At 40.4% G+C, this 18,688-nt stretch overlaps 1 protein-coding gene across 1 annotated transcript in view; it reads left to right on the top strand.

Moving 5' to 3' along the window:
* The window catches only part of GIPC2 (GIPC PDZ domain containing family member 2), a 73,955-nt gene that overhangs the window by 43,883 nt on the left and 11,384 nt on the right, over positions 1–18,688 (top strand). The window contains exons 4-5 of the mRNA XM_002922319.4: positions 12,920–13,026; positions 18,445–18,526. Of these exons, the coding sequence (XP_002922365.2) occupies positions 12,920–13,026; positions 18,445–18,526 (189 nt within the window). The remainder of the gene's footprint in view (positions 1–12,919; positions 13,027–18,444; positions 18,527–18,688) is intronic.

Consider the following 18,688-nt stretch of genomic DNA (forward strand, 5'->3'; position numbering starts at 1 on the left):
GTAGGGAATCACTTAATTCTTTCAACCATGCTAAATGATTAAGCCATTTGTTGAAGGTTTTAGAGACAGCTAGTGTGTAATGGAGGCAGGCTTCTAACCCATGCAGTGAACTTTCAGAGCCAGCTCTTTAATGACTATTATGGATAAGTCCATATGTTTGCTGTCTTCAGGTAGCTTACAGTTTGTATAAGGAGGTATATTAAGAATCAAGTAATTCTATTAATAGCAGTAATAGCTACCATTTATTCAATGCTTATAAGAGGCAATAAAGAGTGTAGACTCTGAGACAAATTTCTTGGGTGTAATTCCTGTCTTTGCTGCTTATTACCTATTTGATTTTGGACCACTTACTCCCTCTGTTCCTGTTTACTTATCCATAACGTGTTGTGAGGATTAAACGAGTTAATATATGTAAAGCATTTAAAATAGTGCTTGGCACAGAGTGCTATATAAATGTAAGTCATTCCTAATAGGACTACTCTTATGGCCTGTTTTAATCCTCGTGCCATTCCTGAGAGGATTTTTCAGATAAGTAAACTTAGACTTTGGGCAGTTAAATACCTTGTTGAGGTCACCCAGTGGTGGACAGGAAGTGCAAGTACAGTACTTCATTCCTGTTTGCTCCTGAGGCTTGTGTTCTTAACAGTGTATGGTACTGCCTCTCTAGAACACAACATGAACTAGGACGTGTGCTGTAATACAGACTTAAACGAAGTGCGGTTCAGCTGAGAGCTGATTCTCTGTGACTGAGAAGGGTTCTAAAGCTTTAGAGAGTGCTGGGGGCTGGGAGAAAAGGTAAGATTAGGAAGGAACTTCCCCAAAGAGAAAGCCATGGTTTTTGGTAGGTCTCAACGGTATCAAGGACCAGTGTCCTATTTCCATGGAACTCCCCATGAGAGGTGACAGGACACCTGATAGAGTTGCATAGGGTTTTAGAGCCTTAGGAGCTGTGGCCTTGCAAGCTGAGGTGAAGGACACCTTGTGTTCTGGGCTTGGGCTGCAAGTGGACCCACTGACTTGGACACAGAGTTTCAGGGTAGGGTCTGTGTTGGACTGAGCTCATTAGCCCTCTTGTTCCTCAGAGAGTAAGACAGATTTACCTAACAGAACTAAGAGTCAGTTTCTCACCCAGTCTCTGGAGTGGGGGCCTAAAGTCTGGTTCAATCTGACATTTTTTATACCCAGAATTATGGAGTAAAATTTTAAGTCCATTTCAGAAATTTAAGTTGGTGTTCAGAGAAGGGAAAGATATGAGTAGGCTGGACTAGGTGAGAGATTCCTAGAGAAGATTGTATTTGAACTTGGCCTTGGCAGATGGAAAGAAAAGTATAGACAAGGAGGGTTTTCTGTGGGAAGTGTTCAGGACAGTGAAGAGCCTGGGCTTGTAGGAACTGCAGTAAATCAGTTTGCAAAAGCAGTTTCTGGGTTCTTTATTTTTTTTTAATTTTAAAATTTAAATTCAATTTAATTAACATACACTGTATTATTAGTTTCAGAGGTAGAATCCAGTGATTCATCAGTTGCATACAACACCCAGTGCTCATCACTTCAAGTGCCTTCCTGACAAAAACAGGGAGCACATCATGGGAGACCCTTAACTATAGGCAACAGACTGAGGGTTGCTGGAGGGGAGGTAGGTGAGGGGATGGGTGGTTGGGCTCTTCTAAGAAGAGCTCTGAAAACTAGGTGGGGAATCTGAGGTTGTTTTTGAGGATAATAGGGAGTCATTTAGGTATTAGAACTGAAGAATGACACGATGAAATAGCTTTTGGGGCAGTTAAGCCCGGAAAAACAACGTGGCCGTATTTTATAGAGGAGAACCTCTGTAGAAGGCTCCTGTAGCAATACCTGAATGAGGGATCAGGGCTGGAATTAGGGGCAGCAGCAGGCATTTGAAGGAGAGAAAAAAGCCTGAGTAATATTGCCAAGGCAGACATGGCGGTTAGGGGCTGGACTGAGGCTGCTTGAAGGAGAAGAGAGAAGAGAAGAGAAAGTTCAGAAGCAAATGTCACTCCCAAGATGTCTATCCTCGGAGCCTGTGTAATAAGAGTGATTAGAAATCAGGCAGTTTGAATGTGGAAATTGGGGGAAATTCGGGGAGAGATGTTCAGTTTTCGATATTTTGCATTTTATCTGACAGTGGCACTTTTTCATGTATTTTTTGGCAAAGTCTTCACAGTGATAAATTTTGGGGATAGAACATAGTACTTAATCATCTTTTTATGTCATGGTTTGTTCTGCCCTTCTATCCAGCTAGGTGTTGGTTCGGCATTTACCACAAGGTTACTATGGGAGAAGATAAATGAAGAGCTAAGTTCTCTTTTGTGCGGGTGTGGCAGGTGGGTTAGATGCATACTGAGTGTAACTGATAAATGTGTTTTCAGTGTAAAGACCCGGCTGAATAAAGACTCAGGCTAAATATGCACTCTTCCTAGTATAGTTGTCAGCTGTCATTAAAAGAAAATTTATTAAATGCTGACATTTTTAATTAACTGGGAAAAGTGAAATTATAATCCATAATACCAAGAACTTTGTAATCTATGTTTTCCAAGACACCAGCCTCCAACAGTGATTGGTTTCTTAGAGCTATCATGTTTCAGGAGAATTTGGAGTTAATAACAACCGTGAATAGAAGACAGATAACAGTTTTCAACTGTTCTTAAGCTTAGTAATAGTGTAGGAGGAAGAGGGCAAAAACGATGCTAAAATATAAGTGGCTTCCTTAATATGACTGAATAGTGTAAATATAATGTCACTTATTAGAAAAACAGGAATTATGTTAATAATACACATTCCGCCAGAGTATTTGTACAATGGGAGTTGCCATATAATTATAGGAAAATGGATCTAACAAATTGTGCTCAAGATTGTGGTAAGAGTATGTTTTCAGAAAAAGTTAAGGAGATTATTCCTTTTGTGTATGGAAAATGATTGCTATATTAAATGAAAAGGCAGATTATAAAACAATGGGTGGTAATATCCCATTTCTATAAAAATGATATTTAAATGTAGAAGAAAAATGACTTACTAGTGTATGTGTATTGAAATTTAATGGTTGTTTAGGTGCTGAGTTTGAGTGACTTCTTTCTTCAGGATTCTTGTATTTTTTGCATTTTTAATATAAAACGAACATACTAACTTTCATAACCAGAAAATAATTATTTAGAAAAAGAGGCTAGCATTTCTAGGCTAGGAAGTAGGGAAACTGAATCGTTCTACTTTTAGTGGCTTTATAATTTTTTTTATTTTTAATTTATTTATTCTTTTTTTTCTTAATTTTTTTATTATATAATGTTAGTCACCATACAGTACATCCCTGGTTTTTCTTTTTTTTTTTTTTAATGATTTTTTTATTATGTTAGTCACCATACATCCCCGGATTCCGATGCAAAGTTCGATGCTTCATTAGTTGCGTATAACACCCAGTGCACCATGCAATACGTGCCCTCCTTACTACCTATCACCAGTCTATCTCATTCCCCCACCCCCCTCCCCTCTGAAGCCCTCAGTTTGTTTCTCAGGGTCCATAGTCTCTCATGTTTCATTCCCCGTTCTGATTAACCCCCTTTCTTTATCCCTTTCTTCCCCTACCGATCATCCTAGTTTGTATGTTCCATAGATGAGAGAAATCACATGATAATTGTCTTTCTCTGCTTGACTTATTCACTTAGCATTATCTCCTCCAGTGCCGTCCATGTTGCAGCAAATGTTGAGAATTCGTTCTTTCTGAATAGCTGAGTAATATTCCATTGTATAAGCTGTCCACAGCTTCTTAATCCAGTCATCTGTTGAAGGGCATCTCGGCTCCTTCCACGATTTAGCTATTGTGGACAATGCAGCTATGAACATTGGGGTGCATATGGCCCTTCTCTTTACTACGTCTGTATCTTTGGGGTAAACACCCAGTAGTGCAATGGCTGGGTCATAGGGTAGTTCAATTTTTAACTTTTTAAGGGACCTCCACACTGTTTTCCAGAGTGGCTGTACCAACTTGCATTCCCACCAACAATGTAGGAGGGATCCCCTTTCTCCACATCCTCTCCAACAATTGTTGTTTCTTGCCTTGTCTATCTTTGCCATTCTAACTGGCGTAAGGTGGTATCTCAGTGTGGTTTTGATTTGAATTTCCCTGATGGCTAATGATTTTGAACATTTTTTCATGTGTCTGTTAGCCATTTGTATGTCTTCATTGGAAAAGTGTCTGTTCATATCTTCTGCCCATTTTATGATTNAATTTATGATTTGTTTATTTGTATTGAGTGTCTATTCATATCTTCTGCCCAAATTTATGATTTGTTTATTTGTATTGAGTTTGAGAAGTTCTTTGTAGATCTTGGATACTAGTCTTTTATCTGTAGTGTCATTTGCAAATATATTCTCCCATTCCGTGGGCTGCCTCTTAGTTTTTTTGACTGTTTCCTTGGCTGTGCAGAAGCTTTTTATCCTGATAAAGTCCCATAAGTTCATTTTATCTTTTGTTTCTCTTGCCTTTGGAGATGTGTCGTGAAAAAGTTTGCTCTGGCCGATGTCATAGAGGTTGTTGAGTGGCTTTATAATTTTTAGCTATGTGATTCTCATTTTTTTGAAACATTTTATTTATTTGAGAGAGTGCGTGCACAAGAGAGAGGGAGAGAATGAGAGAGAACGCAGGCAGGGGCAGGGGGAGAGGGAGAAGCAGGCTCCCACTGACCAGAGAGCCCGATGTGGATGTGGGGCTCAGTCTCGGGACCCTGGGATCATGACCTGAACTGAAGGCAAGTGCTTAACCGACTGAGCCACCCAGGCGTCCCTGATTCAATTCTCATTTTAAACAGTTTTCTTTAATATTATAAATGGTTCTGTGTTAGAAATGTGGTAGAATATTCCATTCTATCAATTCTTTAAGTTGGTAAGATTGTTTTTGTAACTACTTTTCATACCTTTTTAGAAGGCTGGTAGAAAAATATGTAGTGTAAACCAATAAAGTGAACAATAACTCTTGATTTTTTTGAATTCTTATGATAAAATCATACTGTGCAATAGAATAAGTTTTTTGCCCTCATATTGGAGTCCAGAGGTTTGTAATTTTTTTTCTAACACAGTGCCTCTGGATTAAAGCTACAAACCTTCCCAGAGGTACACATTAACTTTTGCCTGTAATCTCAAGGACTGTTAAAAACAGGGCTGAGTTTTTCTCAAATGACCTCATAACTAAAGAACAAGACTTCGGTTACCGTTATTCCATTTCCCACAAATGTCATGCATTGTTCAGTCTCATCAAAGGAACAGTTAAGAACAACTCTGTGTGTGTGTGTGTGTGTGTTTGTTTTGTGGGGTTGGTTCAAGTGTTGCCAGCCCTTTGATCCAGTGGACAACTGATGCCTTGTGCATATGGCATCCACTTCTTTCTTTTTATCTGCCCCAGCATCCTACCAGCTGAATTAGGAAACAAAACAAAAACTCATAGCTATTCTAAAGGAGTCTGAGAAATGTTGATAAGAGGAAGGACCCATGGAAAAGAGGAATGTACAGTTAAAATTTTAGATTTCGGGACACAAGCTAGATTTTAGGTCAGCTGTGCTGAGAAATGTGTGTTTGTGCGTGTGTGTGTTGGGGTTTGGAAGGAGGGTAGTGAGCACTTGGGCTGTTTATAGACCGTTCCATTTGTGTATGTCTAAGCATTGGAAGGGCTGTTGAGAAATTGCTTCACTGCTTAGAATTCTGTATTGTGAGATGTCTTTTAGTTGGAGACAGTGGAAAACCTTACCAAACTGGCTTGTGCAGAAAAGAGAATCTTATAAATCAACTGTCCATGAGTGATGCTGGCATTAGCAAAACTGTGTATGGCCTGTTTAATGTGATCGGGACCTAGTTTCTCATTCTTTGTGCATTGCTGCCTGAAGTGTCAGCTTCATTATTCATATATCATCTTAAGGTTAGCTCGACGCTGTGTCCCAAGGTGGTGGTCAGCAGCTGTTGGGACCGTGTGCTTCCTTATTCATGTGGAACAGAAAAGGAGAGTGTCCTTGTCTCAGAATTTCTAGCAAAAGTCCTCAGATTCATTCTGACTTAACTGACTTTGGTCAATGACTACGTCTGAAATAGTCACTTGTGATGAAGGGAATCCATTAGGTTTTCCATCCCTGAAGCTGGGAGCAGTCAGCTTTCCCTGAACCACAGTGATCCTCAAATGACTGATGGATACTGAGAAGACAACCAATGGGATGGACGCTGGCAGACCTCCACTATTGAGTGCCCCCATGAGGGGTTGGGTTTAAACTCAGCCACTTTGGAAAATCTGAGTGGAGCAATGGGAGGGTCTTGTGTTGTTTCCACCCTCCTGTGAATTGAAGCGCGGGGGGGGGGATCATAGTTTTATGGAAAAGATAAAATACAGAGGTCTCTTTTTTATTCTATTTAAAGTGACAATTTTTTTTGACATTTTTTTTAAATTTTATTATATTATGTTAATCACCATACAGTACATCCCCAGATTCCGATGTAAAGTTTGATGCTTCATTAGTTGCGTATAACACCCAGTGCACCATGCAATACGTGCCCTCCTTACTACCCATCACCAGTCTATCCCATTCCCCCACCCCCTCCCCTCTGAAGTCTTCAGTTTGTTTCTCATAGTCCATAGTCTCTCATGTTTCATTCCCCCTTCTGATTACCCCCCTTTTCTTTATCCCTTTCTTCCCCTACCGATCCTCCTAGTTCTTATGTTCCATAGATGAGAGAAATCATATGATAATTGTCTTTCTCTGCTTGACTTATTTCACTTAGCATTATCTCCTCCAGTGCCGTCCATGTTGCAGCAAATGTTGAGAATTCGTTCTTTCTGATAGCTGAGTAATATTCCATTGTATATATGGACCACAGCTTCTTAATCCAGTCATCTGTTGAAGGGCATCTCGGCTCCTTCCATGATTTGGCTATTGTGGACAATGCAGCTATGAACATTGGGGTGCATATGGCCCTTCTCTTTACTACGTCTGTATCTTTGGGGTAAACACCCAGTAGTGCAATGGCTGGGTCATAGGGTAGTTCAATTTTTAACTTTTTAAGGGACCTCCACACTGTTTTCCAGAGTGGCTGTACCAACTTGCATTCCCACCAACAATGTAGGAGGGATCCCCTTTCTCCACATCCTCTCCAACAATTGTTGTTTCTTGCCTTGTCTATCTTTGCCATTCTAACTGGCGTAAGGTGGTATCTCAGTGTGGTTTTGATTTGAATTTCCCTGATGGCTAATGATTTTGAACATTTTTTCATGTGTCTGTTAGCCATTTGTATGTCTTCATTGGAAAAGTGTCTGTTCATATCTTCTGCCCATTTTATGATTTGTTTATTTGTTTCTCGTGTATTGAGTTTGAGAAGTTCTTTGTAGATCTTGGATACCAGTCCTTTATCTGTGGTGTCCTTTGCAAATATATTCTCCCATTCCGTGGGCTGTCTCTTAGTTTTTTTGACTGTTTCCTTGGCTGTGCAGAAGCTCTTTATCCTGATAAAGTCCCATAAGTTCATTTTATCTTTTATTTCTCTTGCCTTTGGAGATGTGTCGTGAAAAAGGTTGCTCTGGCCGATGTCATAGAAGTTGTTGCCTATGTTCTCCTCTAGAATTTTGATGGATTCCTGTCTCACATTGAGGTCTTTCATCCATTTGGAGTTTATTTTTGTGTATGGTGTGAGAGAGTGGTCAAGTTTCATTCTTTTGCATGTAGCTGTCCAATTTTCCCAGCACCATTTATTGAAGAGACTGTCTTTTTTCCACCGGATGTTTTTTCCTGCTTTATCAAAGATTAGTTGCCCAAAGAGCCGAGGGTCCATTTCTGGGTTCTCTATTCTGTTCCATTGGTCGATGTGTCTGTTTTTGTGCCAGTACCATGCTGTCTTTGTGATCACAGCTTTGTAGTACAGCTCGAAATCCGGCATTGTGATGCCCCCAGCTTTGTTTTTCCTTTTCAACAGTTCCTTGGAGATTCGGGGCCTTTTCTGGTTCCATACAAATTTAAGGACTATTTGTTCCAGTTCTTTGAAAAATGTCCTCGGTATTTTGATCGGGATAGCATTGAAAGTGTAGATTGCTCTGGGTAGTATGGACATTTTAACTATGTTAATTCTTCCAATCCATGAGCATGGAATATTTTTCCATCTTTTTATGTCTTCCTCAATATCTTTCAAAAGTGATCTATAGTTTCTAGCATATAGGTCCTTTACGTCTCTGGTTAAGTTAATTCCAAGGTAACGCATGGTTTTTGGTGTTATTGTAAATGGGATGGATTCCCTAATTTCTCTTTCTTCAGTCTCGTTATTCGTGTATAGAAATGCAACTGATTTCTGGGCATTGATTTTGTATCCTGCCACCTTACTGAATTGTTCTATAACTTCTAATAGTTTGGGAGTGGATTCCTTTGGGTTTTCCATATAGAGTATCATGTAAAGTGACAATTTTCTGCACACTCTTAGAAAACCAGTGCAAATATTTCTGATTGGGGAGGGAGTTCGGGAAGAGCAGATTTTTCCTCCCCAGGTTGAAATGTACCAGCAGAAGCATTCTATAACATGAGCCAGGCCACCACGCTGAGCACATCTTATATATTAGCCATGGGAATGTTTAAAACAATACCGTATGTAGGTGTTTTTCTAATTTTCTGGATGAGGGCTTATTCTTCACGTTTACACCATTTGTAAACAGAAGAGCTGGGTTTTAAACTCAGGTTTTCTGATTCTGAAGTCCATCTTGTTCCCTGAGCAAGTGTTGGATGTAGCTGTGTCTGTCTGTACCCAGCTCCTGTTGAAATCCTGGCTCTGCCCCTGCTTATGAAAGTGATGATCCATACTCTACCCATACCCAACTAGGGCCCTCGTGGGACCAGAACAGACCTCGTTCTGTGCCGAAGTTTTCTCCACTATGTCATCCTGTGTCAGTTGGGGATATATGCCATATTGTATGTGCTCCTTCTGAAAACGGGGGTTTAGCTTCTGTCAGCCCCTCTTATTTCTCTAGAGGTCAGAGTGGGACTAGAGACAAATGTCTTTCTTCTCTGCTTCCCATTTTCTCCACTTGACCTTGAAAATGTCAGTTAAAATGGAGTATATAAACATCTTATTTTAAAACCTGTATATTCTTTTACTATTTTTTTTTCTTGATGTAAAAGCCCCTTTCTTTGAGTGGAGGACACAAACTGGAGTTCTGTGAAGTCTTATATAATTATAACCTTAATTCATGCCTGCGGGTTCTGTTTCATTTTAAAAAACTAGATATGTGAAATGCTGGATGTTTAAAGATATTTTTCCTAATCTAGTGTTGTCTTGCCCACACCTTTNCCCCCCCTTTTTTTTTTTTTTTTTTTTTTATCTTGGCCTCATGGAATCTTTCCAAAGCAGTTAACCTACTTTTCCTAGCAGTAATAACTCCTTGGTTCACACTTATTTCATCAGGACGTGTACTTTTAAATTAAATTACGTAATTCGAGTAACAGATACAATTGCCACAAAAGGGGTTTGGGAACAAATGTCACTGCTTCTTGCTGCCATCCACCTCAGCTGTGGGAGCAGCCATGCACCCATAAGCTGTGAGTGTTCTCTGCCCCTCGTGACCTGCAGCAGGTGGGTAGTCTGTCTGCTTCACAGGAGTGAGGAGCCCTGAATCTAGTGAATCCAGCTAGCTGCAGGCTGGTTACTAGTGTCTGCCATATGAACTGCATCCCTTTCCTCATTCAACCCCAAGAGAGGCCTCATGTAAACTTGTTCTTGGGACTGATTCAGGGCTTGCACTGGTTGGTTAGACATGCGTAGGCCAGCATTCCAAAAGTAGACCGGATGAGAAACATTCACAGCCTTTGAAACATTCAGCACGGAAGTACAGAACTTGTTTTTTACCCCTCTGGGTGAACAGGACCATCCTGCCTGTTTTCATGTATAAACTGGTTATGTCCCTGAATCATAGGATCAGAGAGAAACATGGCTTCTGTTTCCTCAACTGTAAAAGCTGCTTTCTGGAGGGTCAAGCCAGAACTTAAAATTTAACTTTTGGTGCCACCAAGTGGTTGGTTTTGAGTTAACCACTCCCATGGAGAAGGATGGTTTGACAAACGACTGAAAAAACCCCAAAAACAAATTGTGGTGAATCGGCAGAGCACATAGGATTTTCAGGACAATGAAACTACTCTGTATGCTACTGTAATGGTGGACCAATGTCATGAAATTTTCCGAACCCAGAGAATGTGCAACACCAAGAGTGAAGCCTAATGTAAACCCCGGACTTTAGGTAATGATGTGTCAGTGTAGGTCTGTTGATTGTAACAAATGTACTCCTGTGATGGTGGATGGTGATAACGGGGGAAGCTGTACATATGTCGGGGCAGAAGTTATATGGGAAATCTGTCTTTCAGTTTTGTCGTGAACTTACAATTGCTTTTAAAAAATCTTATTTTAAAAAAAAAACTTCCATTCTACATTTTCCCTTCTAGCTACTGGTATTGCAAGTAAGAGCAAGGTAAGATAGAGATATCATCTAGGGAGGTTGGCTGACTTCTCCAGCTTTGATGACAATCCCTTGATAAAGTTCCCACATTCCAGAGGCTGCATCCTAAGCTTTGTAAATCTCAGAAACCTTTTATTTTTTCACTATCTCCAGAGTTGTTCAATTTTCCAGGGTTATACCCTGCTCACTAAACATCCAAGAGACTTGTTAAGTCAGAATGCTAGTGTAGTACTTTACAATTAGAAATGTATGTGTAGTGGGAGACCAAAACACAGGTGTTAGCTGAGCAGTTCATTTTCTGCCCTGCAGGAAATTTCTATGGGAAGACATTATACTGAGTAGGTTGCTTGGCGAAGTCGTGGTGGTGGTGGTGGTGGTGGTACAGTAGAGGGAGTGGGGGGTGTAAGGTTGTTTATCTTGAAGGTTAGTATCATTGAGCTGATACTGCCTTTTTTTGTTGTTTTTTTAAAAGATTTTATTTGAGAGAAAGAGAGTGTGAATGTGTGCCCGTGCAAGAGCAGGGGGAGGGAGAAGCAGGCTTCTTGCCGAGCAGTGAGCCCAATGCAGGTCTCGATCTCAGGACCCTGGGATCATGACCTGAGCCAAAGGCGACACTTAACCGACTGAGCCACTCAGGTGCCCCAAGCTGAGACTGTCTTAAGCACCTTAGGCCTATATGTGACTCAGCTGGGAATATGTTGCTTGGCAGTGCTGATGACAGACTGACCTCATCTTTTTCTTTGGGCACTCTTTTGGAAACTATGCTGAACATCTTGCTTCCATTAACTCATTCTTCCCTCAGGGCACAGTATGACTGGCAGGGCAAATGCTGTAGGCTTGCCAATAAAGCCCTGGTCTCTGGAGAATCTGTCTGGTCACATGATTAACATCAGCATCATCAGCCACCGTTTGTAGGTTTGGGAGAACTGGTCTCTTTATTGCATGATAATTTTTAATAATTTCATTCTGAGAGGAAGGCTTGTTTTATGTTTTGGTGATTGTGTCCCCCAATGCTGGTTGAAATTAATATGTAAAATCCTTAATCACTTCGGAGTAGATTCCCAATAGCAAAACAGTACTTGCTGACGGCAGGGATTATTCTAGGTTCTAAGTCAGTTAAAATGCATTTCTGCGGCTCACTTGTTGTCTGTCTTGAGAGCTTTGTACAGACCTCACTACCTACTTGCATATACCAGCCCGTCCTGTGGTTCCTCATTGGAGCTCCATTATCTCCAGTTCTTGGTATGTTCTCTCCCTGCCCCCATTATTGTCCCTTGTCCCAAACTGCTGCCACATGGAGTCCTCAGTCAGGAGTACTTGGGGGGATATTTACGAAGTTATAAATTGGTAGCCTGTGACTAGAATTGGAGCCACAGATCTTTTACTTTTGCCAATCTGTTGTTTTTAAAAGTTTGACTTACTTGACAAAACATAAAAATGAGGAGATTCGTAGAGAACTCTGAGTATCCAGTTTCTTTGCATACAGGTTGCTCCAGTTACGCAGGACCTACATTTCCAGAGGGCAGTAAGTTATTGGAGTGGCCTAGAGAGGACATGAACCTTGGAGTTCTCCTCAGACCCCACCCTACCCTTTCACTTATTTATGTTACTACTTGGTCTTGGGGAAGGGGTGACTCTTGGTGACTCTAGGAAAAACAAAAGAAAAATGAAACACAACAAGCCTAAGGAAAGCAGTGGTTTTCCATGNGGGGTTTTTTTTTTTTTTTTTTTTTTTTTTGCTTCCTGGTCTTTTGCCTGCCTTTTGCGGGGAATTCCTTCCTAACTTGCTCTTAGCCTCTATAGAATCCTGCTTCTCTCAGTATGACACTTCTGAATATATCCTCTGTGGTTGCAAGAGGGGTGTGTTGAAATGTCACTGGGGAAAGCTTACAGACTTTGGGGTCATAAGACCTGGATTCAAATCCCAGGTTTGCTCCTTACTGAGTTCAGTTTCCTTTTCTGTAAAACGAGGGCTGTAACTTATCTCATGGGTTGATACGAGTATTAAATGGGTTTTGTATATAGAGCATCACGCAGAAGGTAGGTACTCAAACAGTAGCACCTCCATCTCTCTCCTATCAAGACAGGACTTTTCCTTCTTCATGACCTTAATGAGGTCTGGCTGAACTTCTGCCCCTGCTCTCCTGTTACTTATACCCCTTTAGTCTTATAATAAAGCTAACTTTTATTTTTTATTCCTTATAACTTCCAGTCTTTCCCAACCATACACTTCAAATAGTTCCCTTTTCTTTTTGTAGCCAGACTGTATGTAGAATATAGGAATAATAATGGTAGGTGAATTTATTTTGAGGAAATTCTATAAGAAGGCATATCTTCTTTCAGATCTCTAATTTTGTATATTGTTTTATGATAGAAACTACATTTGCTTTTATAGCAATCTGTTGAAATTCTGAGTATACACACCTTTCTCCCTCAATTGTATGTTTATAGAAGTAAAGCCAAGGTCAAATGCTGGAAAGTCATCAACAGAAAAAATTCGTACTGGAAGAGAAACACTTCGCCTGAGAGCAAAGGGTCCTGCCACCATGGAAGACATGGTAGGTTATTTATTTAATTCCCATTCTGCTTGGAAATGTGTTTATTAGAGCTGGAAATAAAGATAAAGCCACAAAGTTAAACAAAATACCATATACTCTAATAAAAGCATGGACTTTAACTCACTGCCTACTTTAAGAATTTGAAAATTATTGAAAGCATCTAAGAAAGAAGTGTAGAAAAATAAGTACAAGAGAAGAAATTGTGATCTATAGCTGTCTTCAGCTGCCTGCAGACAGCGTTTGCTAGAATCTGTAGACATCTGGACTGGCTCAAAAACTTAACCAAAGTTCTCTGAGAACCAAGAGTAAGTCTCCGAATCATCTGTAGTAGCAGGCACACTTAAGGTTTTGGTAATGAAGGGTTATATTCATGAACTCCAGTCTCTTTAGATAAAACATTTTGTAGTCATCTTTGACTCTTCTCTTTTATGTTCCATGTCCCTTCCATTAGCAAATAGACCAGAATCCAGCAACTCCTCACTACTTCTGCCCTCTTCACTCTGGCCCAAGGCACCTACATCTTGTCCTAAATATTGAAGTCACCTTGTGTTCAGTCTTCCTGTGTTCACCCTTGCCCTCTTTCCCTCTGCTCAACACAACAGCCAGAATTAAAAACACAAATGGTTACTTTTCTGTTCCTCTCTAGCGGTTTCCCATGCCACTCAGGATAAAAGCTAAAGTCCTCAGAGTGACCAACATGATCTGACTCTGCATTTCTTCTCTGATCTCATTTCCCACCACTCTCCTCCTGGCTCTAGCTGCTTCAGCCACATGGGTCTCCTTGTTGTCCCCAAATACTCCAGATGCATCATAACTACTGCTGTTCCCTCTACCTGAATGCCTTGCCCATTTAGGGGCAGGGCTCTACCGATTTCTTCAGGTTTCTGTCCACTTATCACCTTCTCTAAAAGGCCGCCTTTGATTATCTTGCATAATGAGCAATTCCTGCCACCCCTGCCCGTGCCCAATCTTCCTTGCCCTTAATTTTCTTTAAAGCACTAAGCACAATAGGACTCATTGTATCTTTGTTTCTTGTCTGTTTAGTTCCTTTGCTCACATGTCTTGTTGATTGCCTTCACCCCAGCGACTAGAATAGCACCTGACACATCAAAGGAGTTCACATCTTTGCTGATTTAATTAATAAATAATGCATTTAAATTTGAGAAGAGTAGAGTTTTGCTAATTGACTTGGTCAGTGTTTGAGTGGAAAACACCAAAAGGGGAAGAGAGAGATGGAAGGAGGAAAGGTGGAAGGAGAGAACAGCAGGGGTTAAGGGAGACAGGGTAAGGACTCAAGGTGACAAATGATGGTCTGCTAACCCAGTGAAGTTGTCCTGTATGTGGGGGTGAGGGGGGTGTCAGGCATGCATCTGAGGTTAGGGAGCTCCTACAGTCAGAGGGTACAAGTGCCAGACCTGGCTAGTTATGTGTTCATATTGTCCTAGGATTCCCCATGTTTTTGAAGAGCAGAAGAGTAAGGCGAATAGTGAGGAGGCCATTTTCACAGAGTGGGATCCCAGAGGTTGTTGGGTGACAATGTCCAGGGTCAGTCATGGCGGTGGTTTGTTGGAGCAGACACTCAAGGAACCGTGAGGCCAAGGTTGTGCTTTTGAGTGTTTGAGTCACCCAGGATGTTGTCAGTAGGGGGGAATCCTGAGGAAGACTCTGAGTTGGGTACCTGGGTACTGGGTAGTGAATGAAAGGATTGACGTGGAGGCAAATGGCAAGGAAGAGACCTGGGAGGGCCAGAAGCCTTTTGCAAATGAGATATGATGAGGTATGTGGAAAAACTCAGGGCAATGACATCTGGCCATCCTGACTCTCTACTTTCCCGGTGTCCTGCATACTCTTAGGCATATTGCTGCGGGCCAGTAGGTGTTCATTGCATGAGTGAACAAACCTGAGTAGAGGAAAGGAATCTGGAAGAGAACGGAAGAACAGTGCAAGGGAGCTGGCAGGGGGAGCCAGGAGAATGCCCACTGCTTTCCAGTCCAGGTTGGGAGGAACAAAGGACAGATCTTAAAACTACTTATAATGGAGGCAGAGGCAGTGGGAAAACTCCATGTTGCTTCAGGAGGAGGGTCATTGAATAGTTAACATAATTGATATGTGTTGAGCACCTGCTATGTGTAAGGTGCTGGGATGAGAAAGAGCAGCTGAAGATCTATCTGGGGAGGTAGGAAAGATTTATTTGAAGATAAACACCTAAAACTCCATTCCTGTTGCATAGCCTGTTTCATTAAATAGGGTAATTGAAAGTAGTTTGTAATAAAAGGAAAAAGCTAGTTTGGTACTCATAAATTTGTTGCAAATGGCTTATCATCTAAAGAATTTAGAGAGATGAAACAAGTCACCTCCTTATAACCTAGCACAAATTCTGAAAACTGTGGAAGAATTCCACCTGCATACCTCATAAATTATTCAGTATGTGTTTCTTGAGACAGGCACATCCGGGTGCTGGTGATACAAAGATGAATAAAGACCTTGTTCTCCATTAAGGGGAGAGAGGTGTTGAAAGAAGCTATTGAAAACCAGGGAGTAGGTTTAATGTCGTAGAGGAGGGCTGACAGCTGCTGTCAGGGATGGGGAGAGAGAGAGAGATGGGGGGGAAATTCCATCCTGAAGAAATGATTGAGTTGGTTAAAGGTGGGGAGGAGAATGTCTGGGCCTGAAACAGTGATAGGCTTTGGGGGACCTTGTGAGCATCCATGGGATTGGAGTGTGGAGTGCTGGAGGGACCTGGTGGGGGTTGAGGAGGCCTGGGTCAGAATGTGAAAGATCTGTGGAAATGGGGGAGCCATTTAAGAATTGTGAGAGGAGCAACATGGTCCATTTTGCATTTTAGAAAAATCCCTTGGTTCTAGTGGATAGTTTGTTGAGTAGGGTGGATTTGGGGGGATGAACATTGCAGGCAGGGGAAAAAATTTAGAAAACTTCTGCAAATACCAAAAAATGAGAGCTGAACCCAGGCAGTCAGAATGTTAGTGGAGAAGAGGTGATGAGATCAAGAGCTATTTAGGAGGTAAAATGGTAATACATTGATGTCTGATGGTGTATGGGAATTACTGATATTTGTTATGAAAACCTACAGTATGGCTGGTTGGATACAAAGGTGGACATCCAAGTTCCTTTGCATAGCCTGGTGCTTTACACAACACGTCCAAAATATACCATAAAGAAGGCAAGAGTGGTATATTGTACCTGTTACTGTTTTTAAGGCTTAGTTCATATAAATAAAAACGAGAAAGTTGTAATATCCTCAAGGAAATAAAAATTGACTTTTGTAATAAAATGCTTATTTCTTTTTTATTTTTTTAAAAGATTTTATTTATTTATTTGACAGAGATAGAGACAGCCAGCGAGAGAGGGAACACAAGCAGGGGGAGTGGGAGAGGAAGAAGCAGGCTCATAGCGAAAGAGCCTGATGTGGGGCTCAATCGCATAACGCCAGGATCACACCCTGAGCCGAAGGCAGACGCTTAACCGCTGTGTCACCCAGGCGCCCCTAAAATGCATATTTCTAATAAGTTTGGAGAACACAAAGCAACATATTTATAACAGTATTAAAAGTCCTATGAATTTCTTACAATCTAATCTTGAATTCTACAGTTGCACTGATAGTTGGTTATTTCACATCTTTGGGTAATTTCTTTTTCTGCTAGGAAGCCATTTACTTCAATAGTAAACCGAATGTAGAACCAGACTTTGCCAACATTAAACCAAGATTTTCAAAGAATAATAAAATGCATCCAATCATGCTTTTCACTGAAACCTTTAATAATAGTTTTAGGAAGAACAAAATATTTTGATACCATTAATACACGAAAATTACTTAAAAATGGTTGTTGAGGTGCCTGGATGACTCAGTTGGTTGAGCATCTGACTCTTGATTTCAGCTCTGGTCATGATCTCAGAGTCATGAGATTGAGCCCTTCGTTGGGCTCCATGCTCAGCGAGGAGTCTGCTTGTTCCTTTACCTCCCCCTCAGCCCCTCTGCCTGCTCTCTCTCTTTCAAATAAATAAAATCTTAACAATAACAAAATGATTGTTTCATCATTTCATCCTTATAACATTTCTATTTTTTGTGTATTTTTATAATGTACACAATATATTAATATAGTAATGTGTATAATTTATGAAAGACACATTCTGCTAAAAAAATGTTTAAAGAAAGGGTGCCCAACTCTTGATCTCAGGGTTGTGAGTTTGAGCCCCACGTTGGGCATAGAGCTTACTTCAAAAAGTAAAATACAATAAAATGTTATTAAAATTAAAAAGAATCATTAAAGAAGACCATTTACCTGAAACAAACAAACTTTATTTGTGAAGTGGACAATCTCAGAGAATTGCAAAATGGGGTAGAAAGCAAGAAGCGTTGATAGGATAAAGAATAAAGAACAAGTAAGAGAAAAATAGAAAACATTTGACCGGGTGGGGCCACATAGTCATTCTTGTTTGGGGTGAGAAGTCCCAGAGTTGGCTTGTGTTTGGAGATCGGCTGACTGGATTATACTGTGTTTCTGATTAAGCAGAGTATTTACAGGGACAGGAAAGTTAGATAACGTGACACCTTGGACAGGGCAGCTCCATCTTGGGCCTAGAAAATTATTTCAACAATACAATAAAATTAAATAAAAAATAAGAGTATGTGTTCAGAAATGTTTGGCTCACCTTGAGGTGAGCCATTAAAAGGTTTGGAGACCCTTCATCTGCAAGATGAAGACCAAAGCCCTTTTTATGGCACACAAGACCCCTTAAGATCTAGTCCTGTTTGGCTATACTCTTTATCAGACTCTGTGACCTCACATAGATGTTGCATATTAATTGCAATACTTTTTTTTTTTTTAGACTTTATTTTTAGGTAATCTCTACACCCGATGTGGGGCTTGAACTCACAACCCTGAGATCAAGAGTCACATGCTCCACTGACTGAGCCGGTGAGGTGCCCCTGTTGCATCCTTCTGTTTGCAGTGTGCCCTTTCCTGCTTATCTTCCGCCAGTGTATCTTTGAAAACAGTTTTGAAGTCACCTTCTTTCTCAAGTCTTCTGTGACTCTTAAGAGATTTAAATTTACTTTGCCTGTGATGCCTCTTATAGCCTTTAAATTTTTTTCCTTATTATTACATAGTTATTTATTTTCACAGTTTTGTCTCCCCTTCTAGATTGCCAGCTACTTGGAGACTCTGTTCTGGTGTTTCTTCCTTGAATCCATAACACTTAACACTGACACTTAAAATAAGTATTTACCATATTGATTTGCATTGAATTACAGACACATTGTAGATCTATTTCCATCCGAAAGAGCTGATGTACTTAACCGTGAACTGGCTCCCCATCAGATTTTCCCTTATCCTTAGCCTTAACTTTCAAGAGATTTCATGTAAAAATAATATCTTATTTCTCTTTTCTTTGATAAAGCCCTCTGAGACCAAAACAAAAGCAATTGGAAAGATTGATGATCTTCTTGAATTATACATGGGAATTCAAGATATTGAGTTAGGTAAGATTATACTATTTTTTAAGTCTTACATTTCTTAATTGAATTTAGTGCTTCTTTATGTTTTGCTTGCATTTATACTCAATGATACTTTTCAAGGTAAAAACTATTTGTAAAGTGCTGAGAAAAACATAAAGTAAGGATATAAAACATAATGATGAAAAG

This window comes from Ailuropoda melanoleuca, chromosome 2 (assembly GCF_002007445.2).
Source record: "Ailuropoda melanoleuca isolate Jingjing chromosome 2, ASM200744v2, whole genome shotgun sequence".
NCBI lineage: Eukaryota > Metazoa > Chordata > Mammalia > Carnivora > Ursidae > Ailuropoda > Ailuropoda melanoleuca.